Raw genomic sequence first — 26,369 nt, forward strand, 5'->3', positions numbered from 1 at the left:
ATCTTTAAAAAGGAAAAAACCCAAATTATAAGAAAATAACTCAATTTTTAAAAATAAGCAAAAGACTGAACAGACATGACACCAAAGAGGATAGATGGCCAATAAGTACATGAAAACCAGGATTTTAGCCATGCACATACCTCTATAGTCCCTCTGGTTAACAGAGGATTTTAAAGTAATTTTCAAGTTCAGGGTACCCCTCCACCCCCCAAAAAAGTGGTTACAGCTCTTTCTCTTCCTCTTGGAAGATCCTGTTTCTGTCTAACCCAGTGTGCTGGGACCACCCACCACCCACATGAATGCCTTTTCTGCCTGGTGAGTGGACAACATAGGCAGGCGGGCACTATTGAGAATGGGGAGGTGCTTGGTGTAGGGACTGGCAGCAGGGCTGTCCGGGGCGTGGCGAAGTCACCAGAGTTTTCTCCTTTCCCAAAGCTGTGTTTTAAGGCTGCTTTAAGTGGAGAATTAAATGAAACAGAACCAGGCATCTGGAGTGGACCATTTGAAAAGCCCTCTACTTTTAGTTCTGAGTTAGCAGCTGACAGACAGCATTTGTGTTAGGATTAAGACTTTTCCTAATGTAGAGTAAGTTGATGGTAGCTAAAGAATTACATTAGGACCCTAATCAGGATCTATTTGTGGGGAATGGTGTGAGTACCTATGAAAATAAGTTTTTACTTAACGCTGTCACTTTGAGAATGGCTCAAAATGGATGTTTAGAAAAGGAGTTTTTATGGAGGGGAAGGAAAGTCTCAGGTCAATAATATGAGGGAGATAAATTGAAAAAGTATGAATGAGCCTGGGGAAAGAGTTCTTTTCTTAATGGTATGGAGGAATTAAGGGAAGGGAGCTGCTAGACCATGGCCAAAATGGATTTGTTACAGTGTGTCTTGCTTTATACACATATCTGCCTTACTCAGCTTAAACTAAATGAGCTCAGTAACCAAAAGATTCCATTCTACCTACCACCTCTCCCCACCCCGCAAATACTTAAACTTTCGTTCTTCTAGCTTAATTAATGCACATTGGGGAAACTTGTGACAAAGAAAATAAGGATAAAGGGTTTTCTTGTCGAAGTGAAATGAATTATTCAGGTGGCAAGCAAATGAGTGATTATAGGACATCCTTGAGTGAGAAATTGAAGACTGAATTGAGAGAACATTATTAAATTTCCCATAGGGTTGTAAATACAATATATGTATATAAAACATTTTGTGAGGGATTTTAGGAATTTTCTAGGGTAATTTTGACTTGTGCTGAATAATTTGCAACTCCACTAAAATTTGAAACCAGATCTGGTTATATCAGACTTAAGAAACAGATTACAGAATTTTAAGATGATAGTGTCATTGTTGAGAATTTCTTGCAAGGAGTTTTTTGTTTTGTTTTCCATTTTAACTTCTAAAATAACATTTCTAGAGATAGAAGAAATGTTAAGTCACTTCCCTGAAGATAATGCTCCTTTTGAAGTGGTTCTTTTAGGCTTAAATAAGTACGGTATTTTTTATCTGTTTAAAATATGTAGAAGCACCTGAGATATTGTCGTGTGGGGCGGCCTGCGGGGTCTCTGCTCCGGTTCCCCACATAAGAACACAGGATATGGTGAGGCCAAAAAGGAACATCCACGGAGCCATAGATGGGGGAGTCATACCACTATATTCTCTCTGGCGGCACTATACTCTCACTGGAGGCTGGATCCACACTGTCCGCAAATCGCCATCCACGCTTGCCAGCCCAGCCGCCATCTTCTTGCTAGCCCCCATTCTTCTCTCTTTTCCTCCGTAGCCGCAGCAGTTATACCAGCGGCTAATTGGCTAACTGGCTACAGCCGACGGCCAATCAGCCACAGCTGACGGCCATCTACTACCCGAGCCAGCACTCCTCCATGTGAGGCCGAGAGCCTGTAAACTACTATCTGGGGCTCTGTCCCCACAGATATTAACGTTTTTCCCTTTCGTATAAATATTTCCTTTGATCAAAGCAGTTCGTTGTAAACTATGAGCTTTGCTATTGTTCCTGGTAAAAACGAGGGCAGAAAGTAACATTTTGAGGTATATTGCCATTGTATTCTGTAAAACTATTTTTTAAATTATGTCTTGCAGTTATTTCACATAACAAAATGCTTGTTGCTTACCTTGTTGAGTAGAATATCTTCCTTTTTGTTAGAGCATACTAAACTCTCATAAGTTAAAGCAACAACAAATTGTTATGATACTGTTTCATTATTTTTTTTCCTTAAAATTCAAGGACTTAATCTGAACACATTTTTCTTATTGATAACGTCATAGGTTGTTGTAGGGCTGTAGCAGCAGGAAAGGAAAAGAAGAAGGGTATCCTAGAAAGAGACATGTTCAATAGAGAGTCTCTGGTCCCTTATATCCTCCTGTCTCTAGGCCCAAAGGCAATATCTTTTGTATTCTGAAGCCAAATATAAAACAATATTCTTTTATTTTAAATTATCAGTGTAACTCCTTTCAAAGTCTAAATGAAACTATATGAAGATAGAATTTTGAAGATCTTATAATTGTTTTAGGGAAAGAATTTTTCCATTTTTCATTAGAAAATTTCTTTCCTTACGCTTAATTCTATCCTTCTAATTATATCCTTTTAGTTACAAATATGACTATGAAAATCAGAATATATCTGCTTAATTCTTGTATAGTCGAATTTTTTGTTTAAAATGATTGTTCCTCTTAGAGATAAATGACTTACCGCATTAAATCTGTGTAAGTTCTCTGGCAGTATTTGTAAATATAAAGTGGCTAGAAAAAGAGAGCTGAACTTTAGATGGCATTGATGATTGTTATTTAGGAAGCAGTACTGCCAGAGCACCCTTTCAGTGCTGTCAAACAAGAACAGCAGAGAAAATGGATTGAAGAGTTGAACAAGCAAATAGAAGATGACCGGCAGAGAAAAATAGAAGAAAAAATTACATCTTCAAAGGTAGCTTACGAAGTTTTATGGGTATAAAAGGAAAACATAACTTTGAAGTTTTTAATTTTAAACTTAAGAATATCCTGAAACTACTTGACAAGGCTAGAGTATTCCAATAAATCCACATTTGCTCTTGTGAACCTTTCATTGAATACATTTAATTGTGATTTTGCATAGCTTCTTGTAACTTAACTTTTTAGAAATTTCCTAATTCTTTGAATTTCTCATATTTTCCAAGCTAGTTATCTAAATATATATGGAATCAATACAGAATATAGTTTTGTAAATTTTTATGATACTTATTCTGCTGTATGGTGGCTTAGAAATCATGTTTGATTGTCATTTAGGATTTTATATGTGAGAACAATTGGAGAAATTCTTAACGGTTCTTATTTGTCCTGATTAGGGTGAGGAACATGACAGATGGGCAATGCATTTTGATTCACTAAAGAGCTGTCCTGGTTCTCAGTCTCAGCTGTCCTCTCGGTCAACACACAAACAACCAGAGTACTTCTGTGTCTCTCCGGACACTCAGGAGCTGGCTGATACCAGCAGTGTTTATACACCTACAGCTGGAAGCCAGGTCGAACCTTCAGAAGAGGAGCATATAGCAAAACCTGTTAGAGATATGGCTGTGGCAAATAGTCAGAAAACAAAGTAAGTTCATTCTCCAGTATTTATTGATGTTTTAAAAAGTTTATGCGCTTTATTAGGACTGTTATTGTGTCTTAATCGGTTTCAGGTCTGGTATTTTTCTTTAAAGTAGAAATGATTAGTAGATATAGCCCAAACAAAAAGGATTTAACACCTTGTTAAACCTATATTTTGGGGGTTTTAAATAGCTAATGTATCTCTCTTGCCAGCTTTCTGCGTTCTATGACTGCTCTTTTGGATCCAGCTCAGATTGAGGAACGAGACAGGCGGCGACAAAAACAGTTAGAACATCAGGTATTCCATTGTAGAAGTATTGTTCTTTGCCTTAATAAGTAATATTCATGGCCCATAGATACCTAAGTAAATGGAAATTAAAATTCCAGTATAAACTTATAGCATGGGCCCTGTCTGGTCCCTTGATTAATCTGATCCTTACTCCAACTGGCATTACATTAGAATTACACTCATGCTGAGAACCAGAAATTGTCCCATGGTATAGCCACCTGTCTTCCAGAAGAGAAGGTCTCTAACATACAGGTTGAGTATATGAAATGGCACTAAATCTTAAGTTAGTATTGGACATTTTTTTCATTAGTTTAGTTCTCCTGAATTCTATTCAGGATGAGAATTAGTTCTTTAAATGGGAAGTATATAAGGGATTAAAGTAGAATTACAATTAAGAAATCTAGAAGGTAATATAAGAAAGGAGACTAAGATTAAAATTCTCTGCTAATTTTAGTCTAATACTAAACGAACTTAAATGTCTGAATAATTCTTTAAAATTTTTGATGTATAAATAATTTGGCTTAGTTAATAATGTTACACTTAAACACTTAAGTGAACAGACATTTACGAGTATAAAGCATCTGCCTCTTACCAGGCCCTATGCTAAGCACTGAGATGTTTTTCTCCAGTTTTTTTTCTATTCTAACTGCCCTCCTGTTGTTAAAGAAAAAGCTTGTAGAACTTGACAAGTGGGAGCTAGGAGAAATACATGGGCATTTTGACATTTTAACTTTACTCATATATGTAATGCTTTCTGTATACTGATAAACTTGTCTTAGAAATATCAAACAAATGCATCATAGCCTTTTCTATTTGTGATGATTTACATGATTTTTTTATGAGTAGAAAGCCATCACTGCTCAGGTAGAAGAGAAGCGCAGGAAGAAGCAGCTGGAAGAAGAGCAGAGAAAGAAGGAAGAACAAGAAGAGGAGCTTCGCCTAGCACGGGAACGAGAAGAGATGCAGAAACAGTATGAAGAAGACATACTTAAGCAAAAACAAAAGGAAGTAGGTATTTATATTATAACTTAATATTTTAGAGTAAAAATGGATGCAACCTTCACTCCAAAATTAGCGGATGAAGGGACACGTGGTCTGGGTTCTTTTTTCATTATGTTCAGTGGGCTGAGCCAACTACTCCTGTGAAATAACTGTACACTTGAAAAAAATGTATCATTGGCTTAAATTGCAATAAATGGCCATAAACCTTGTGTTTTACCTCTTACCAATCTATTCTTAATCTTAATAGAATTCTGATGGAATTGACCATTGATTTTGGAAACTTTTAAAACTTTGTTAGTATGAACTCGAATGTAACAGTTCTTAATATTTATGGTCTAATACAGGTGTAGAAAAAAAAATTAAAATGTAAGCTTCAAAAGGGAAGGAACTTTGTCTGGTTAACTGCTCTACTCCCAGTATGTTGAATAATGCCTGGGACATAGTAGGTGCTGAGAAAAATTTCTACTGAGAGAGAATAGGCAAGCCTATACGTGCTTGATAATTTATTAAATAACTTTGTGCACTTCAATATTGATAGGAAGTCTTAACTCTCAAGACAAATGAACTGTTCCAGACAATGCAGAGAGCACAGGAGCTGGCACAGAGACTAAAACAAGAACAGAGAATCCGAGAATTGGCTCAAAAGGGACATGACACTTCGAAATTAATTAAAAATCTGGGCGGTAAGCACTTAACTAGCATTTTATTTATAATATGTTTTGAATATGATTTTAAAGAATTGCCCATTTTTAATACCTTTAACACATCTATTAACTAAATAATTTTAAAGGAGTTTTAGACCGAACTAATGTAATTTTATAATACATATTCTATTTGAGAAATTGCCTTAAGAGTACAACTAATGTTACTCTTTTCAGTCTTTTCACATAAATTTTCTTGTGATACTCACAATATGTAAAATTAATACTTCTGTACCCATTTTTATGGAGAAATCTATTAAGTGAACTCCCTATATTCAAGGGGTAAGAATGCAAGTAACTTTTTGTAAGAAACTTTAGGCTAGCTCTTCTAAATTTTTTTGCATTGTTCATACTGATCAATTAAATAAAGTGTGTATTTAGTTGCTGCTACACATAATTTCTATTAATATTCCTGAACTGTCTCATTTTATTAGATAATTTATTTCTCTTGCCAGTTGATACAGTACAAGTGGACAATAATGCATCTGCTAACAATATTTCAAATTCAAGACATGGCTTGAATGAAGTCAGTGGTAAAATGAATACATGTATCAATTCTGTGAATTCTCCTAAGAAGGATACTGGTGTGCAAACAGGTATTTATTTAGAAATTGTGATTTGGTTTAAAATTTACTTAAAATTAAAGTCACAAATAGAATTAAGTTCAGTTAATTTAAAGTTTAAAAATTAAAGGAATTCAAGGTTTTCAATAAGCATTAAAAAGTAAAGGGATCTCTTGGTTTTTAATTTCTCTAACAGCTTTATATTGAGATATAATTCACATAGCATAAAATTATTTTTTTAAAAGAATACAGTTCAATTTTTATATTCAGAATTGTACAACCATCATCACACTGAATTTTAGAACATTTTTATCACTCCAAAAAGAAACCCTGTACCCATCAGCAGTCATACTCCATTTCCTTGCTCCCCTCCAGTTCTAGGCAACCAGCAGTCTACTTTCTGTCTCTCTAGATTTGCCTATTCCAGACATCTCATATACTTGGAATCATACCATATATGGTCCTTTATGTCTGGATTCTTCACTGAGCATGGGTTAAGGTTCATGCGTGTTGCATCATGTATTAGTACTTCATTTCTTTTTATTGCTAAATATTTCATTTTATGGATATGACATATTTTGTTTATTCCTTCATCAGTTGATATGAGTTTGGGTACTTAACTCGTATTGGCTCTTATGAGTATGCTGCTATGAACAGTCATGTACAAGTTATTATGTAGACATACGAGTATATTTCAAGCTCTCTTTGGGAGAGAAGAGTAGCATTGCTAAGTCATATAGTAACTGTGTGTTTAGCATTTTGAGGAACTACCAAACTGTTTTCCAAAGCAGCTGTACTGTTATATATTCCCACCAGCAATGTATGAGGGTTCTAATTATTCTACATCCATGTTCACAGTCACAATTCTTGTGGTTGTAAAGTAGTTTCACTGTGGTTTTTCCCTGGTAACTAATCATGTTGAGCATCTTTTCATGTGCTCATTTAAAATTTTGACATAGGTAATAAGGTAATATCCATGTTGGGTATCATTATCATAGGTCTCTATGCTTACTATGAGTCCTTTCACGCCTCCACCTGTCTGGGAAATCTTCTTTTCAAAATAACTTCCAGGAAATCTCTTAACTTTTCACATTTTTAGCTGAGGTATAATTGACATGTAACATTTGTTCCAGTTGTACAACATAATGATTCAATATTTGTATCTATATTACAAAATGATCACCACAATAAGTCAATATTTGTCACCATACAGAGCTAAAAAATGTCTTGTCTTGTAATGAGAACTTTTAAGATTTACTCCCTTAGCAACTTTCAAATATGCAGTACAGTATTAATAAAGTTGACCCTTCAACAACAACAGGTTTGAACTCCACGGGTCCACTTATATGTGGATTGTTTTCAATTGACCCATGCAGTTTAATTGACTCACAATTTAAACCCCTGTTGTTCAAGAGTCAGCTCTGTGGTTGGAAATCCAGCTGTAGTTATGCGTGGATTTTTGACTGCATGGGAGGTCGGCACCCCTAGCCTTCGCATTATCCAAGGGTCAATTGTGGCCACCATGCTGTGCATTACGTGATTTATTTTACAACTGGAAATTTGTATGTTTTGACCCCCTTCACCAATTTTTCCCACCTCCCCCAACACACCATTTTGTTTTCTGTATCTGTGAGCTTGTTTTTTTTAAGATTCCACATATTAAGTGAGATTTGTCTTTCTCTGTCTGACTTATTTCACTTAATAATGTCCTCAGGGTCCGTTTATGTTGACCCAAATGTCAAAACTTCATTTTTTTTATGGTTGAATAATATTCCATTGTGTGTATTTGTATACACACACGCACACATATTTTCTTTATTCATATATACACATACATACTACATTTCCTTATTCATTTGTTGATGGACACTAAAGTTGCTTCCGTGTGTTGGCTATTATAAATAATGCTGTAATGAATATAGGGTGCATATATCTTTTTTAGTTAGTGTTTTTGTTTCCTTCAGATTCCCAGAAGTGGAATTCCACGTGGTAGTTTCTAGTTTTAATTTTTTGAGGAATCTCCATACTGTTTTCCCTAGTGGCTATACCAATTCACATTCCCATCAACAGGGCACAAGGGTTCCCTTTTCCCCACATCCTGTCTCCAACACTTCTTGTCTTTTTGATAATAGTCATTCCAACAGGTGTGAGGTGGTTTATCTCATTGTGGTTTTTATTTGCATTTCCCTGATAATTAGTGATGCTGAGCACCTTTACATGCACCTTGGCCATCTTTATGTCTTCTTTTGGAAAATGTCTGTTTAGACCTTGTGCCCATTTTTTAAATTGGATTATTTGGTTTTTTGCTATTGTGTTGTATGAGTTCTTTATATATTTTGGATATTAACCCTTATATATATGACTTGCAAATATTTTCTCCCTTTTAGTAGGTTGCCTTTTCATTTTGTTAATGGTTTCCTTTCCCGTGCAGAAGCTTTTCAGTTTGATGTAGTCCGACTTGTTTACTTTTGTCATCTTTGCTTTTGGTGCAGATCTAAAAAATGATTGCCATGACCGATATCAGGGAGCTCACTGCCTGTCACATCTAGGAGTTTTATGGTTTCAGGTCTTTGTAAGAGTCTTTAATCCATTTAGAGTTAATTTTTGTATGGTTTAAGATAATGGTCCAGTTTCATTCCTTTGCATTTGGCTGTCTGGTTATCCCAGCACCAATCATTGAAGAGACTGTCCTTTTTCCATTGTATAATCTTGGTTCCTTTGTTGTAAATCAATTGACCGTATATGTGTGGGTTTATTTCTGGGCACTCTATTCTGTTTTATTGATCTCTGTGTGTGTTTTTATGTCAATACCATACTGTTTTGATTACTACTGCTTTGAAATATAGTTTGAAATCAGGGAGTGTGTTGTCTCCCACTTTGTTATTCTTTCTCAAGATTACTTTCGATATTCAGGGTCTTCTTCAGGTCCATACAAATTTTAGGATTGTTTGTTCTATTCCTATGAGAAGTGCCACTGGGATTTTGATAGGGATTGCATTGAATCTGTAGATCATTTTGAGTAGTATGGAAATTTTAATATTAATTCTTCCAATCTATGAACATGGATTTTTCTATTCATTTGTGTCTTCTTGAATTTCTTTCATTAGTGTCTTACAATTTTCAGTGTACAGGTCTTTCACCTCCTTGGTTAAATTTATTCCTAGGTATTTTATTCTTTTTGATGCATGTATAAATAGGATTATTTTTTAAATTTCTCTTTCTGATAGTTTATTATCAGTGTCTAGAATTGCAACAGATTTTTGTATATTGATTTTGTATCCTGCAACTTTACTGAATTTGTTTGTTCTCACAATTTTTTGGTGGGGTCTTTAGGGTTTTGTATATATAGGATGTCAGCTGCAAATAGTGACAATTTTACATTTTCCTTCTCTATCTGAATGCCTTTTATTTCTTTTCTTGCCTAATTGCTCTGGCGAGGACTTCCATTACTATGTTGAATAAAAGTGGTAAGAGTGGGCATCTTTGTCTTGTTCCTGATCTTAGAAAAAGCTTTTAGCTTTGTACTACTGAATATGATAGCTGTGGGCATTTCATATGTGGCCTTTATTATGTTGAGGTATGTTCCTTCTGTACCCACTTTGTTGAGAGTTTTTATCATAAATGGATATTGAATTTTGTCAAGTGCTTTTTTTACATCTATTGAGATGATCATATGATCTTTATCCATCTTTTTATTAATGTGGTATATGAGTACTCATTGATTGATTTGTGGGTATTGAACCATCTTTACATTACTGGAATAAATTCCACTTGATCAGGGTGTATAATCCTTTTACTGTATTGTTGAATTTGCTTTGCTAATATTTTATGGAGGATTTTTGTATATATGTTCATCAGAGATATTGGTCTGTAATTTTACTTTCTTGTGTCATACTTGTCTGGTTTTGTTATCAGGGTAATTGCTGGCCTCATAAAATTAGTTTGGAAGCATTCTCTCTTCTTCTGTTTTGTTTGAAAAAGGATTGGTAATAATTCTTTGAATGTTTGATAGAATTCACTAGTGAAGTTATCTGGTCCTGGACTTTTGTTTGTTGGGAGGTTTTTGATTATTCATTCTCCTTACTAGTAATACGTCTGTTTAAATTTTCTACTTCTTTAAGAGCAGTCTTGGTAGGTTGTTAGTATTGAGGAATTTATCCACTTCTAGTATTGAGGAATTTATCCACTGTCAAATTTGTTGGTGTATAATTGTTCATAGTCTCTTATGATACTTTGTATTTCTGTGGTGTCAGTTGTAATGTCTCTTTCATTTCTGATTTTATTTGAGTCTTTTCTCTTTTTTTCTTGGTGAATCTAGCTAAACATTTGTCCATTTTGTTTATCTTTTCAAAGAACCAGCTCTTAGTTTCATTGATCTTTTTAGTCTCTATTTTGCTTATTTCTGTTGTGATCTTTGTTATTTCCTTACTTCTACTAACTTTGGTCTTCACTGGTTCTTTTTCTAGTTCTTTGAGGTGTAATCTTAGGTTATTTGAGATTTTTCTTGTTTCTTGATGTGGACATTTATTGTGATGAACTTTCCACTTGGAACTGCTTTCACTGCATCCCATAATTTTTGGTATGTTGTATTTCCATTTTAATTTGTCTCAGGGCATTTTTTGAAATTCCCTTAATTTCTTCTTTGTACCCATTGATTGTTCAGTAGTAGCGTGTTGTTTAATCTCCACATATTTGCAGATTTTCTAGTTTGATACCATTGTAGTTGGAAAAAGTGCTTGGCGTGATTTCAATCTTCATACATTTTTTAAGACTTGTTTTAATGTGGCCTAACATATGAGTTATCCTGGAGAATGGTCTATGTGCACTTGAGAAAAATGTGTACTCTGCTGCTTTTGAATGGAATGTTCTGTATATATCTGTGACATACATCTGATATAACGTGTTGTGTAAAGCCAATGTTTTATTACTGATTTTTCTCTTTGGAACCATTGATGTAAGTGGAGTGTTAAAGTCCACTATTATTATATTGCTGTTTCTCACTTTATGGCTGTTAGTATTTGCTTTCTGTATTTAGGTGATCCTGTGTTGGGTGCATAAATATTTACAAATGTTAGATCCATTTATCATTGTGTAATGCCTTTGTCTCTTACTACAGTCTTTGTTTTAAAGTCTATTTTGTCTGATATCCATAAGCTACCCTTGCATGGGATATCTTTTTCCATCCCTTCACTTTTAGTTGTGTGTGTCCTTATATTTGAAGTGAGTATCTTTTAGGCAGCATATATAGTAGTCCTCCCTTATCCATGGAATTGCTTTAGATGGCTTCAGTCAACCACTATCGACTGTGGTCCAAAAGCTTTAAATGGAAAAATTCCAGGAATAAACAATTCATAAGTTTTAAATTGTGCACCATTCTTAGTAGCACGATGAAATCTTGTGCTGTCCCACCTGGGACATGAATTAAATCTTTTTCCAGTAAATCCATTCTGCATACACTACCTGCCTATCAGTCACTTGTAGCTGTCCTGGTCATCAGTTCAACTACTGTAGTATCACAGTGATTGTAGTCAGGTAACTCTTATTTTACTTAATAATGGCCCCAAAGCACAAGAGTAGCAATTTTCACAATTGGGATATACCAAAGTAAAGGCATAAAGTGCATGTATGTAGGGGAAAAGTCATAGTATACATAGGATTTAGTATTATCTGTGGTTTTAGGTATCCACTGGGGATCTTGGAACATATCCCCCAAAGATAATGGGGACTACTGTAGGTGGGTCTTAATTTTTTCTCTAATATTTAGCCACTCTGTCTTTTGATTGGAGAATTTAGTCCATTTACATTTAAAGTAATTGTTAATAGATGTATACTTATTGCCATTTTGTTAATTGTTTTCTGGATGTTTTGCAGTCTCGCTGTTACTTTCTTCTCTTACTCCGTTTGTGTTTTGATGATTTATTTAGTGGTATGCTTAGACTCCTTTCTCTTTTGTGTATCTACTATAGGTTTTTTGCTTTGTGGTTACCATGAGGCTTACATATTTATAACAGTCCATTTTAAGTAGATAACAACTTAAGTTTGAACTCATTCCAGAGCTCTACATTTTTACTTTCCCCCCACATTTTGTTTTTGATGTCATATTTTACACCTTGTATCTTGGGTGTTTATTAACTAATTATAATTATTGTTACTACTTTTAACCTTCATATTAGCTTTTTTACAAATGACTAATCCACACTACCTGTACTATACGTATATATTAACCTTTACTATTGTGATTATACTTTCATATGTTTTCTTGTTGCTAATTGGCCTCCCTTTCTTTTCATCTTAAAAAATTCCCTTTAACATTCATTATTAGGCCTGTTTAATGGTGATGAACTCCTTACCTTTTGTTTGTCTGGAAAACTCTTTATGCTTCAATTCTGAATGATTATTTTGCTGGATAGAGTATTAATGGGTGGAATTCTCTTTTCTTTCAGCGCATTGAATATATATCATGCCAGTGCCTGTGGCTGCAAAGTTTCTGCTGGAAAAGATCTTCTTATAGTATTATGAATGTTCCCTTGTATGTAACAAGTTGTTTTTCTCTTGCTGATTTTAAAATTCTCTCCTTGTCTTTAACGTTTGATACTTTATAATGTGTCTTGGTGTGGGTCTGTTTGGGTTCATGGGTTCATCTTTTTTGGAACTCTTTGGGCTTCTTGGATCTGGGAGTCAGTTTCCTTCCCCAGGTTAGGAAAGTTTTCAGTCATTATTTCTTTGAACAAGTTTTCTGCCTTTTTCTCTTTCTCTTCTCCTGGGCCTCTCATAATGCGAATGTTAGTCTGCTTGATGTTTTCCATAAGTCCCTTAAGCTTTCTTCACTTTTTTGTCCTCTTTTCTTTTTGCTGCTCTGATTGAATGAGTTCCACTGCCCTATCTTCAAGTTCACTGATCCTTTCTTCTGATTCTACTAGTCTGCTGTTGAACCCATCTAGTGTATTTTTTTAGTTCAGTCACAGTAGTACCTCAGTTTTTGAACGCCTCTGTTGACAGACATTTCGGTTTACGAATGCTGTAAATTTTATGGATTTGTGGTATCATTAGATAGTAAAATTCATGCTAAATTTGCAGTTTTAGGGGTTGATTTTAAAGGTCTGGAATGGATTACTTTTGCATTATTTTCTATGGGGAAACCGTGCCTTGGTTTTCAAACGTTGCAGAACTCGAACGGTCTTCGGGAATGGATTATGTTAGAAAACCAAGGTACCACTGTACTGTATTCTTCAGTTCTGTGACTTCTATTTGGTACTTTCTTATGTTTTCTCATTGTTGAAGTTCTCATTGTGTTCATCCATCCTCCCGAGTTCAGAGCATCTTTATGACCATTACTTTGAACTCTTTACCAGGTAAATTACTTATTTCCATTTCATTAACGTTTTTCCCCTGCGGTTTTTATCTTTTTTCGTTTTGAACATATTCCTCTATTTCGTCATTTGCTGGCCTCTCTGTGTTGGTTTCTATGCATTAAATTTAACAGCCACCTCTCCCAGTCTGGAAGGTGTGGCCTTAGGTGATGAACCTTATCACTGAACCCTATCTTAGCTCTTGGTTGTCTCTCAAGCCTGTGTGATTGTCCAAGGAGCCTACTTTCTGTTTAATAGTTCCCAGTATGCCAAAACGTGTCAGTGTACCAAAGAGGGGGATCTCAACACCTCGACTCAGGGTGATTGGAAACCAGACCATCGAGCATCATCTTTTAAAGTATGCAAATAGGTACAGTCCTTTGAGACTGGAAGCATTAGCCCTATTGGCTACCAGAGCCAGGTGATCTGGAGGTGTCCCCTGGGTGGTAGTGCAGATATCAGGGCTGCAGATGAGTGTATAATCTCCTTCTTGGGAGATATTAGTGAGCTCTAGCTAGGCAGATGCCTCTAATAGAACACTGAGATGTTCTGTATTCCCTGAGACCGCCTCAGCAGGCCTTTAGATGTGTGCCAAACTTAAAACCTGCCCCTCAGGCAGAAGCTACAAGACAAGCAGATAGGTTTCTTCCACAGAAGGACAGGGTGTATTTCAGTCTGCTGTGTGTACAGTTCCCTGGGGATGGTAGCCTGCCAAGAACTGCCTTTCCAATTGTTACAGTCTGGTGGGACCCAGAAATACAGGCCTCCCTGGCCACCAGAGCCAGGTGATCAAGTGGCATCCTCTGGGCCGCAGCTGCAGAAACCAGGGCACGAGACATAAAAACTGGGGCACTGGAAGCATATAAGTGCTCCCCGCTGAGAGGTACTGGAGCTCTTGAGCTCAGCAGAGGGAGAGGTCAAAGGTGGCACTCACCCCCCCGTGATCTCAGAAAAGGATTACAGTCACCCCTTAGAGGAGTGTTAAATTAGAAGCCTGCCCTTCAGGCTGCAGCTGTGATGATTAGCTAATAGGCCTGTTTCACAGAAAGATTCAACTCCTGGGTCTGTTGCCTCTTGCTGTGCTCTGGGAGTGGTAGCTGTTTAAAAGCTTTCTCCATTGGTTACAGTCCTGTGGGACTTGGGAGCAAAAGCCCTGTTGGCTACCAGAGCCAGGCAACATAGAGGAGTCTTCTGGTGGAGCCGCAAAAATCAAAGCATCATACAAATGTGTAAGCTCCTTTGGGGGAAATACCAGCGAGCTGCAGCAAGGTAGAGGGAGAGCACAAAGATTGTGTCTACTGGCTTCCATTCCCTCTGAGCCCCTGTGCAGGCTCCTCGATGTGTGCCAAGCTAGAAGCCTGGCCCTCAGGCCATACCTGGACAGTATATAGGCCTGTTTCCGTCTGCTGTGCTTGCAGTGCCCTGGGGGTTGGTTATCTGCTAAGAACTGTCTCTCCAATTGTTACAGCCCCATAGGACCCAGAAATGCAAGCCCCATGGCCTCCAGAGCTGGGCCATTAAGGGATGTCCTTCTGGCAGTGGCTGCAAAAAATGGGGTGTAAGTTTCCCTCCAGGAAATACTGGTGTTCTGGAATGGGGCAGAGGGAGAGTGTGAAGACAGCACATGCTGGCTGGAATGAGGCAAAGGGGGAGCTAAAAGATGGCGTCTGGCTGGGGGAGGAGGGAGAACATCCTAGCTTTTTTTTTTTTAAAGTCACCCACCAGCCTCAGTCCTCCAGAGGTATCCCAGCAGACCCATAGATGTGTGTTAAGTTAGATGCCTGCCGCTCAGGCCAACATTTCAATAAAAGTAAGTGAGCCTCTTTCACATAAAGTCTGGACTCAGTTACCTTCCTCTGCGCAGTGAGCTCATGTGAGAGCCCATTAAGAGCCATTTCTCTCTTCTGCTGTGGCCTTGTGGCTTTCATATTTGCAAGCCCTGTTGATTTTCAAAGCTAGATGTTTTGGGGGCTCATCTCTCAAATGCAGATTTTAAAAGTTGGGGTGTATGATATGGTGTTCAAACCCTTTGCTCCTTGGGGAAAAGCTCTGGGTTTTGAGTTCCCTCCTGATTTGGGGATTGCCCTGCCGGGGGTGGGGTTTATGGCTTGATTGTGTCCCAGCTTCTCTTGGTTACCTCAGGGGGGTTGGCTCACTTACATGATGTGTTGAGTCACTCAGCTGGTGTTTATGTTTTTTTCAGAGGAAATTGTTCCACATGTAGCTGTAGATTTGGTGGGTCCGTGGGAGGAGGTGAGTTTTAGGATCTTACTAGGTGGCTATCTTGAACTAGAAAGCTTCACTTTTTAAACTAATTACCAATGCAACCTCTCGTCGGTGTTTGTGGTCTTGGGGATTCTGTGATAACTTTAATTAAAAGAGACCAAAATCAATTTGGCCATGAGTTAGGAGATAATATTCTTCTAGGACTATCAAAAAGCCACTCTGGAGTTGCATAGCACAAGGCCTCAAGCCCAAAATGTCTTAAATATGTACCCTAACATAGCACTATTTTCTCCCAGTTAATTGTAGACCTTACTTCAGGACAGTACCAAATTACCCACATTGTGTGACACCAAAGTAGAAAGGAACTTTGCAAAGGGAAGTGGGGTAAAGCAGTTTGCCGGTTCAGCCTGCCTACTTATCTGAAATTATTCTGCTTATGAGCTCTTGGTATTTTTTTATAGCTGGCTGTTAAGCTTGAAGAATATAGTTCAGTCCCTTTCCTTTGTACAGCTAAATAACAGTTATATAAATCCTCACATCAATTAAGGAAAAATGAAACTAAGTCTTTAAGACAGTAAAATTATGTGTATTAACACTAAGCAGCTCAAATAAGAGATTTTAATCAGTGTCCCAAAATAGAATAATTCAAAATGGTTTATTTAGAAAGAGACTATTTCCAAATGACATTGGTAAAGGGACAGAGTCAGCCTGAGGTTAAATCACAGGGAATGAGCCAGTGGAAAAAACATCCTGACTTCAGTCTTTTCCCTCCTTTTAATCTGCCTGTAAACCCTTTTGACAGAAGCAGAGGCTAGAGGACCCAGGAACCTACTAATACTGTTCATCCTGCCAGGACAGAGAGCAGAGTAGAGAAAGGTGTCAAGTGGGTCTCGAGTGGAAAAAGAAGATAGGTAGCAGGAGAAAGATGTGGGTGGGCGCCTTCCTAGGGACTAGTCCTGGAGCAGCTCCAGCCTGGAATAACACACCTAGTAATTATCCGAGAGAAGGGAGCAGTAACTGGACTATGATTTTTTTAAAATGTGCAACCCAGACCTCCTTTCATTAGCTAACTGTGAATTTAAAATTTTAATCATAACTGAAAGAAAGCCTTTGCAAAGTTGTTGCTCAATTGGTTTCCCAGCTGTGTTGAGCACAGCACTGAACATTATGTAAGTGCGAAGGAACTCTGATGTCTTTTCTGAGTGATGAAGCTTTTTTTAGAATGGAAAAAAATAAAAGGTTGTATGTGATTCAGGGATGGTCTGCAGCATAATGGTATGAGATGGGGACTTAGAAGTACATGAAATGCAACGTGACTATATCAATAGCAACATTTCCCTAAAAATTTGATTCCAAGAGGAAAGTTTTATAAGAGACATTTTCCCAGTGCCACTGGAGTGAAAACTGAAGGACATTTAATATTTTTGTACTTTGTTAATTTCAAACCAAGAAAACTTGACATCTCACAAGAGATTTTTTACACTGCTTTGATGAATGAAGTGTCAGTTACCATTGATAGGAAAAATGTAAATTAGATTTTTTTCTCTCAAAAATAATCTTAGGAATGCAAGATGGTATTACATATGGTGTTTATATATTCAAGTGAAAGCCAGGACAATCCTATGGAAAGTTTTATTTAAAAAATGGTTTATATTATGTGATACTTCAAATGATTATCTGAAGTTCTGATACACACTACAGCATGAATGACCCTTGAAGGCATTATGCCAGACACGGGGGTAAAGGGGTACAGGGAGATACAATTATATTGTTTCACTTATGTGAGGAGTCTAGGGGCTGGTGAACAGATTCACAGGAATGGAAACTAGAGGAGGTTGCTGGGGTTGGGAGAGTGAGTGGAGATGGGAGTTTCTGCTTAGTGGATGCAGGGGTAGTTTGAGGTGATGAAAGGGTCTATATTGTGTGGCATTGTGGGTATACTTGATGTCACTGAACTGTACACTTAAAAATGGCTTAATGGAGGATTTGGAGAAATTAGGACCTTTGTACATTGTTGGTGGGAATGTAAAAATTGTGCAGCCGCTATAGAAAATAGTATGGTACTTGCTCATAAAATTAAGAATCTAAATTACCCTATGATCTAGCAGTTTTACTTCTGGGTAAAACTACTTCTTTACCTGAAAGAACTGAAAAGTAAGATCTCTGAGGTTTTTTGGTTACCCATGTTCATAGCAGCATTATTCCCAACAGCCAAAAGGTGGAAGCAACCCAGATGAAGAAACAAAATGTGGTGTACACATACAATGGAATATTATTCAGCCTTAAAAAGGAAAGAAATCCTGACACATGCTACAACATGAATGAACTTTGAGGATATTATGCTAAGAAAGCCCAGTCACAAAAAGAAATGCTGTGTGACTCCACTTATATGAAGTACTTAGAGTAGTCAAATTCATAGAAACAGAAAGTAGAATAGTTGCTGGGGGCTCAGGGGAGGGATGAAGCGCTGTTTAATGGGTACAGAATTTGTTTTGAAAATTAAAGAAAAAAAAGTTTGAGAGCAGTAACGAAACGATTGCCTTTGAAAAAAATGATTAAAGTGGTAAATTTTATGTATTACATCTTTTAACCACCGTTTAAAAAAATTAATCATCTTTTTAGATGACCTAAATACTGGAATATTCACCAATGCAGAATCACATTGTGGATCAGTAATAAAGAGGGAAATTATAAATTGTTCATCTCCCAAGATTCCTGCAGAACTTAATGAAAAGTTGAATACTAAGAAAAATAAGCAAGAACTAGTAAGTCAGGATAAAGGAGCCAACTTAGAAAAAGAAAACAGTTGGTACAATGACCATTGTAATCAGTTCACAAGAACAGAGAAAAAAATAAAACATATGAAGAAATGTCCTAAAAGGCCTGACTGGAATATAAATAAGCCACTCAAAAGGTATATTCCAGCATCAGAAAAGTACCCTAAACAGCTTCAAAAGCAGAGAGAAGAAAAAAAAGTAAGAAGGCAAATGGAACTGCTTCATTTGGTAGAAAGAAATAACCCTGGACACCTCTTCCAAAATGGAGGCACTTCCCCAGAAGTTCTTCATTCATCTCATCAGGAAACTGAGCCAAAGTTCAGGTGGCATCTAGTCAAAACGGTAAGGCTCTTCTGTCTTAAAAATATATTTTAAAACATGTATTGATGTTTCTAGATTGAAAACAGTTCCCCACATGTATGTTTTGACAAGGCTGTTCTGTCTGAACAGAAATTCTAGAAATTTGCTTTAGCTTACAGCAGGGCTTGGCAAACTACAGCCAATGAGCAAATCCATCCCACTGCCTGCTTTTGTAAATAGTTGTGTAAGAACCATGCACATTCTTTTTATGTTATCTTTGGCTGACTTCACACAACAGCTGCTGAATATGTAGTAGTTGTAGCAGAGACCACTTGGCCTGCAAAGCCAAAAGTATTTGCTATCTGGTCCTTTAAAGAAAAGTTTCCACTTAAAATTTATATAGATTAATGCTATTCTTGTCAAATACCCATTCAAAACTTGTTTATGGTCCGTATAGACAGGATAATTTACAAGGATCAGGAATTACTGGATTGGTTCTGACTCTGGAAAAATACAAAGTCCCTCTATCCCATTATCTGTTACCTTGTATTCAAATATTATCAGATTCTTTCAACAAATAACCACTGAAAGTATTTGTGGGACATGGAAATACTATTACTCCTTTTTGCATTTATCTATCTTTTAGGAAGAAGAACATTTGAACATTAATTCATTCAGCAAAGAAAGGTATGTTATGGATAGATTGATTCTATAGCTACTTAGTGCTGTGTATGGGGTACACGAAATACACAATATTTGCTTAAAATACAGGTGAGGTCAAGCACGTATGTATATAAAGACAGACAGAAACAGGAAGTGTGTGTTTTACAGGTGAGGAGCACAGGTTTAAAGGAAAGAGTGACTGGCATTTTACCTAGAATTTGAAGACCCAAGTTGGACTGGTCTGGGACATTCTAGGCAGGAAGGTGGGGGGTGTTTTCTGTTACCTCCAGACTCAGCTAGCTGAACAGTTTTGATTTTCCAGGCATGTCAACAGTGTCAATCCAAGACATTCCGCTTGGATTGAGGGGGGGAGGGAAGATGTAATTGGCAGGGATAATGAGAAATTCAGTTAACCAATGGGAGATTTAATTGTTAGAATTTTATTACATGTCTTTGTGCATGAACCAGCTGGTTTGGAGTTGTCTCAGAATATGGCTGTAATAGCAGGCTTAGGTCAGTTGGTAAGTATGTTACTTTAAGATGAATTATTTAAGGAGAAACATTAGGCTCAAATTAACTAGAGTGTTGATCCTCAGCCTCTACTGTAGTTTTTCCCCCAGTAGAGTGTATGTGTATTTAGCAAGTACTGATAAAAACTCACATCAGCCCTGTTCTGTTTCTAAAGGTGTTACATTTAGGATAAATTGCAATGTGATTAAAGATATGCTTAATCTAAAATACACAATTTTGCATTAAACCTTACTAGTACCTGTTTGTGCTTTTTTTGAAAATATAGGTCTCAATCACCGCCAGTTCCTGCAGTGAAAAACAGAACGCAACAAACTCAGACACTAAAAGAAAGTAATTATGAAAGAGAGACTTTTATCTCAGGAGGCAGTGAAACAGGATTATCACCCAGGATTTCTGAGCCATCCCATTTTATCCCCTATGTGCGAACCAATGAGATCTATTACCTTGATCCAGATGCACCGCTGTCTAGGCCTCTAACCCTGGATCCTCCGTACCAAAATCTACATGGTAAGTAAATATAAGGATTCTCCTCTCCTAATGTAAACTCAAAATCCAAATTGGTATTCCTGTCCTTAGTTCTAGAAAGTGGCATAACAAGGTTTGCCGGGTCCTTTATTAAATTTTTCTTGGTGCTTTCCCTGGATCCAAATTGATTAATGACTCCTGAGAATACCATAGCATGCGTCTGTATCATATTAGGAATGTATTTAACTTTTGTCATTTTCATCTGGCTTTAGACTGTGACCAAGAACAACAGCTATTTGACTCTGACTATGTCAGGGACCCACTTCTTAATCCTAACTTTGTGAAAAATAGGGATCGCCAGCAAGCAATCCTGAAGGGACTGTCAGAACTGAGACAGGTATGAGCTTTTTCACCAAGTGTGGATGTGTCTGGTTTCTTTATATGGCTGGTAGAGGGAGGGCTGTGTGTTGGAATGGCTGTTTTATTCAAGTGCCTAGTTGGTTACATGATTTATGTGATTTTTACCACATCCCAGCTTAAAAAAAAAATTTAACACCTATATGTATTAATCTTGAATGGAAATAAAATAGGACTTTCCTTCAGTTTGCTTCACCTTGCCATCTTTAAGAATTTCCAGTATGAAATAAGAGTTCAAATATTAAGACAATTTTATTGAATGAAAAATACATTTGAACATTAAAACATGATCAATAAGGCCCTAAAACCAAAAGCAGAAAGTAAATATACAGTTACACTTTAATAAATTCTTAGTAATGCAATGCATTTGTTTTTATATGAATGCGTTGGCAGTGTTCAGAACATTGACACGTGTCCCAAAGAATAGTATCATCATTCAGTGTGAAATTATACATATAGCCTTACTCATCAGACTTGTTATCCCAGACTAATTATTGTGGCTTCTCACCTTGGTCAAATAAAATTAGGTAATACATCCAATATTTAAGGCTATAATAACCTACCCCTGGGCTTTAAAAAAAAGAAATAGTGGCTTGTAAAACTGGGTCTGCATTTAGTTTTGATGCACAGTGTACTTTTTTTTTTTTTAAGGAAAAATATACTTTTTTCCATGTTCAGTCATTTACCAGAGCCTCTTGTATTTCAAATTGTTGATTCTATAGAGCTAGAAAAGAACCTCACCAACACAGGATTAGGAAGAAAAGTGTCCTTAAGTTTTTTAAATGCTAGCTTTGGTTACATATAGATTGAGTTACGTAATTCACACACTAAAGATTTTACTTAAAATTTCTAGCTTACTGGAGAGGTCAAGAGGGAGGAATACGGTATACACATTTACCCACATCTTATTTCAGCAGAGCCTATGCCCCTAATGTTAGTGCAGGCAAGATAAACGCTAGAGCCTTTGGGGGACAGGGAGAGGGGAACTTCAGCCCTATAATTATGGAGACTTTGTTTTAAGAAAAGTCATATAACCTTACAAATAGGTAAGCTATACAGTGTCCAAGTGAGAAAGTCTAGTGGAGAATTACTGAAGTATTTTTTGAGTGATTAACATTTAATATGACAGAGAATGCTTAAACCGTAGCCAAGTATCTGAGCTTAATACATGTTTTCAAAGTAAATACAATTCTGGATTAACAGGATAAAAATGTAAAATAGGAATAATTTGGAAGTCTGCTGCACACCTTACTAACGTATCAATGTGATTTCAGGGCCTTCTCCAGAAGCAAAGGGAGTTGGAAACTAATCTTACGCCTTTAGCTGCCAATCAAGAAGAGAATTTTAGTTCTTCATTTTAAATGTAGAAAAATCAAATCCTTTACATTTGATTTGTCTTCCAAATTATAAAATGTCCTTGTTGGTTAACTGTATTTTTCAAATACCCTAGATTTATTTTAAATGCTTATTTAAAACTTGTACATTATGTAGTAAAATGCTCTGTGTGTATACATATATATATTTTAACAATAAAACATTTTTGTAAAAAAATTTTAGTAGTTTAAAAAAAAAAACATTTTTCTGCTGTCACAATCTGGGTATTTAAGTACTATAAAAACACTTTCTACTTACCTTAACACAGTCTGGAGTTTCTGACCTGTTAACAGATAATGTTCTTCCACACATTTTATGTATAGCTTATTAACTGAAATACCACCTTATATATTTTGCTCTATAAAAAGATTTAAAAGGGTAGAACTCTTCCAAGTTGAGTTGCCAAAGGAAAATCTGATTTAATACATCTCAACTTTTACTAAACCCAGATTCAGTTTAGGCTTACATGGTAACTTTTCTCAAAATCCAGTTATGACTTTTACTGTAGGAACTGTAGTTTTTTTCAAACACATTTACAAGTTTGCATTAGTAATAGAGAGGCAGTTATTGGCAATAGATGAGGGTTTAAAATTTATCTTCACCAGATACTTTATCTGTAAATTTACCGTTATTTTTAAGTGCTTACCACCTCAAAAATATACTTCCTTTTTCTAAGTCTACCAATTTAAAAATCTATAGCAAAGAGTTTGTTCCAAATTGTCCAATGCCTTTAATAAACCCATCTTTTGAAATATGAAATTGAATTTGGGTATGTCAAGGACTACACAAGCACTGAAAATCATAATTATCAAGTACTCTCAAATAAAAGGTTGACTAAAATATTAGCAACAGGCAATTTTTACATGGCTAACCCTAAAGATAAAAAATAATGCTGCCTGGTATGAAGGCCAAAGTCCTATGTACATAGTTTGTTATCTAAATGAAAATGCACTGTTAGATAAATCCTGAGGTATTGAGCCAAAATCCTGTAAATATTTAACATCACTGGCTTATACCGGTGTAAAAACACTATACAAAAGCTTAAAATAAATAACAATAGTCATTTTAGCAAAAGTCGTTGGTATCTGACATTAGGGGAAGAAAAAAGTAAAGCCACTGCTGTTCACTATCCTTTTGCAAACATCTAATTTTATATATAAAACAGACTTCAATTTGAAGCCGAGTACAGGTGACATACAAATGTAAAACTTAAAAGTGCCAACATGAGATAATTCAAGTACAATATATGTTAAAAATATATATATTTATTTCAATTTTCATATGCTTCAACTGTTACAGGCCATCATGATTTAAATAAGAGGGAAAAAAATATTTGAGAAAGGACAAAAAACCTTTTGTTGAGAGAATGAAATATAAATTGTTAATTCACTTGTAAGAAACAACAATTCCTATTTTTTAAAAAAAGTTACTATAATTATTTCTCTTTTGAATATGGCCTGGAAGAATCACTTTTCCCCCAACTTAATAGAGATTTATCTCTATCCAAGCTTTGCATATAAACAGATAAAAAGTAATTTTCACTTTCTTGAGACTGATTTGATGAAAGGGCATATGGTGTCCTCAAAAATGTCTGATGTGTGAGAACATTAAAATGACTAAACTGATGGGACATACTTAATCGACTGTGGTAATCCTGAAAGCTGCTATATGAATCTTGTTCAGCTGAATTGCTGTTCTGTCCTTCAGAGCACACATCAATAGAAGCTTTCTCTTCAGAATCAATTTGAGAAGTCTTATCTTCTAATAAACTTTTTTGCACGTCAAGAGACGATTGCAACTCAATTTGAATATTCTCTTTTTGATCTGTTCCACGTGATCCTTTGGTCTCTTTCGCCAATATTTCTGAATGAAAATTGCTGTATACTTCTATTTGTGAGATTTCATCCCCTGAATCCAGAGACATATCCTCTTCATCCTTTTCATCGTTTTCTAAAAGAGCTACATTTAAAAAACAAAAAGTCCTCCTCTATTGAAATACACAGTTTGTTTAAGTTTTAAAATTATACACTACTCACACAATATAACGCGTCAGGGTCTGCAAGTCCACAATCCCTTAAAGCTTGGTCTTCTGCCACAAGTTCACTTAGTCACAACACTCACACTAGGTGTGAATGTCCAGATAATCCGATGCTAAAAGCTTCTGCGAAATGTGTTCACGTTTAATGTTGGGAAATCCCAACTCCCAGCTCCAAAGGGGTTAATGTCAAAACAGCATCTAAAGTTATACGGTAATTCAGTATTTAACAAGACAAATATAAAATAAAAATTTTGACATCTAGCTTCACTGGATTACTACTAAACTGGTTAGCTCTACCAAATGTTCGATCATCTCTGCTTTTCATCAAAAACAAAAATTAAGTACATCTTTCATTTTACATAAAACCTGGAACCAAAGCAGAGGCCATGTCACAAAAGACTTAAAGCTATGGACGTCTCTACTATATTTCACTAAATTGCACTGTACATCTGGGGAGATTTTGTTAGCCCAGTGCTAAATCCCCATATCTGGTATCCTTTCTTAAAAATATAACCCCTTTGCTTGACAATAGTAGCCAATAAAGCTTATAATACCTTCAAAGAGAAAATGCCTACTCTATAGTACACAGTCTACAGAAAGTTAACAGGTTGTACTGACTACAGTATAATTAGCAGATTTTGTGTATGCTAAATAAGAATTATAAATTCCTTAAAACGCTTCCCCTGAAGCTGTTTACACTGAGGTGAGTGGTTTGAAAATAGACATTTCATTCACTATATGAAAAGAGCAAACCGTTCCTCTTTTTCTGTCTGCCTTAAAGAAATGAAAACTACTAAAAAGTTACCTGACTGTGACTCAAGATTCTCATTAGCACCAAGCAGTGGAAGGTTCTCTTCTGTGATTGAGTTGTGATAGCCCACAAGATTTTTAAAGTTTTGCATAAAGTCTTCAGCAGTTGCAACAACTATTCCATTATCTGTATAACTGGAAATCATCTTGATATTCTTTTCTAAATTAAAAAGAAAATGTTTTGAGTATAAAATACTTGAAAATGCACATGGACAAATGATGATGCCTGCCCCCAGCCCTCAAAAAATTATTTGCTTCACATTTTCATAACATAGCTTAACAATACCCACCACGACCCCACAAAATCCTTTCATTCACATTCCTATATTCATAGCAGAAAGCTTAAGAGATTTTCTTTACCTGTTAAAAAGACTATGTGTCGTTGCTGTATGTTCTGAGCCTGAAGTCTGATAAGGCAATCCAATTCTGGAGCATTTCGAGTTTGTGAATCACAATTGTGGTATGACAAAATTTCAACGAGATGTTTCTTCTGATAGACATTCAGAAGCGTCAACAGACTTAGAGCTTTAGCATTCAATCTGTGAAAGTAAGTAGTTCAGTATCTGGATCAGCATTTCTAAAATTTCCTATGGAAATTGTTGCTTCAACACAAATTAAAACCATAATTTATTACTTTTGGCAACTAATGACACCTGCACTGCTTAGCCCACTGCCTGATGTAGGGGAGCTTCTTAGAGAGAGAGAGAGCAGTTCTGCAACCCACACGTAAGTTAAGTCCAAGGGCTTTCTCTGGGTGCAAAGCCTGAGGGCCAACTATTCAGTGTAGACTAAAATCTCAACCAGTCATTTTACTTACTAAATAACAAGTTACAATTCTCTTTAGCTTCACCAGTTCAGAGCTTCAATGAAGGGCATAAATGGACAAAAAAATATACAAATCTTTCCTTCAAAAAATACATGGCTCTAAGCTATTTCTATGTCTCCAGCACAAGGCAACAAGTGGTAGAAATTACTGACTATAGTCAAGAAGATGAGGGTACCAACTTTGTAGAATTTAGATCTTTGGTCTTCAGTACTATTTATGTGTTACATAAAGATAAGACTTGTCCAATGCCTGTTTCACACGATTTGAAGAGAAAACATGCTTTTAAAACATGAATTACTACAATAAGTTGAATACTTTAAAATTAGTTAAGCCTGTACTTTCCTAAGGATGTACCATGGAATATCAATATATATTAGGAGAAATGTTTTGTAGTCCAAATTTAGGAAATGTTGGCTGGCTGAGAAATTGTAAAACAGAATTCTTAATTACAGTT

At 36.2% G+C, this 26,369-nt stretch overlaps 2 protein-coding genes across 10 annotated transcripts in view; one reads left to right on the plus strand and one right to left on the minus strand.

The window, feature by feature from the left end:
- Positions 1–22,418, plus strand: part of CCDC66 (coiled-coil domain containing 66) — a 49,370-nt gene extending 26,952 nt beyond the window's left edge. For 2 of the 4 annotated variants that reach the window (XM_074313143.1, XM_019724214.2), the window contains 11 exons: positions 2,812–2,943; positions 3,341–3,591; positions 3,798–3,882; positions 4,720–4,881; positions 5,414–5,558; positions 6,032–6,172; positions 18,337–18,833; positions 19,438–19,478; positions 20,251–20,492; positions 20,723–20,847; positions 22,142–22,418. In XM_074313143.1, the coding sequence (XP_074169244.1) occupies positions 2,812–2,943; positions 3,341–3,591; positions 3,798–3,882; positions 4,720–4,881; positions 5,414–5,558; positions 6,032–6,172; positions 18,337–18,833; positions 19,438–19,478; positions 20,251–20,492; positions 20,723–20,847; positions 22,142–22,228 (1,908 nt within the window). In that variant the 3' untranslated portion in view covers positions 22,229–22,418. The remainder of the gene's footprint in view (positions 1–2,811; positions 2,944–3,340; positions 3,592–3,797; positions 3,883–4,719; positions 4,882–5,413; positions 5,559–6,031; positions 6,173–18,336; positions 18,834–19,437; positions 19,479–20,250; positions 20,493–20,722; positions 20,848–22,141) is intronic. The other 2 variants (XM_074313142.1, XM_019724216.2) reach the window with 2 other exon arrangements.
- A 1,068-nt stretch (positions 22,419–23,486) lies between these two features.
- The window catches only part of TASOR (transcription activation suppressor), a 46,736-nt gene continuing 43,853 nt past the window's right edge, over positions 23,487–26,369 (minus strand). For 3 of the 6 annotated variants that reach the window (XM_019724209.2, XM_019724211.2, XM_019724210.2), the window contains 3 exons: positions 25,450–25,628; positions 25,085–25,249; positions 23,487–24,200 (listed from right to left, as the gene is read on the minus strand). In XM_019724209.2, coding sequence (XP_019579768.2) covers positions 23,677–24,200; positions 25,085–25,249; positions 25,450–25,628 — 868 coding nt within the window. In that variant the 3' untranslated portion in view covers positions 23,487–23,676. Of the gene's footprint in view, positions 24,478–25,084; positions 25,250–25,449; positions 25,629–26,369 lie in introns of all 6 variants that reach the window. The other 3 variants (XM_074313141.1, XM_019724213.2, XM_019724212.2) reach the window with 2 other exon arrangements.

This window comes from Rhinolophus sinicus, linkage group LG10 (assembly GCF_036562045.2).
Source record: "Rhinolophus sinicus isolate RSC01 linkage group LG10, ASM3656204v1, whole genome shotgun sequence".
NCBI classification, from domain to species: domain Eukaryota; kingdom Metazoa; phylum Chordata; class Mammalia; order Chiroptera; family Rhinolophidae; genus Rhinolophus; species Rhinolophus sinicus.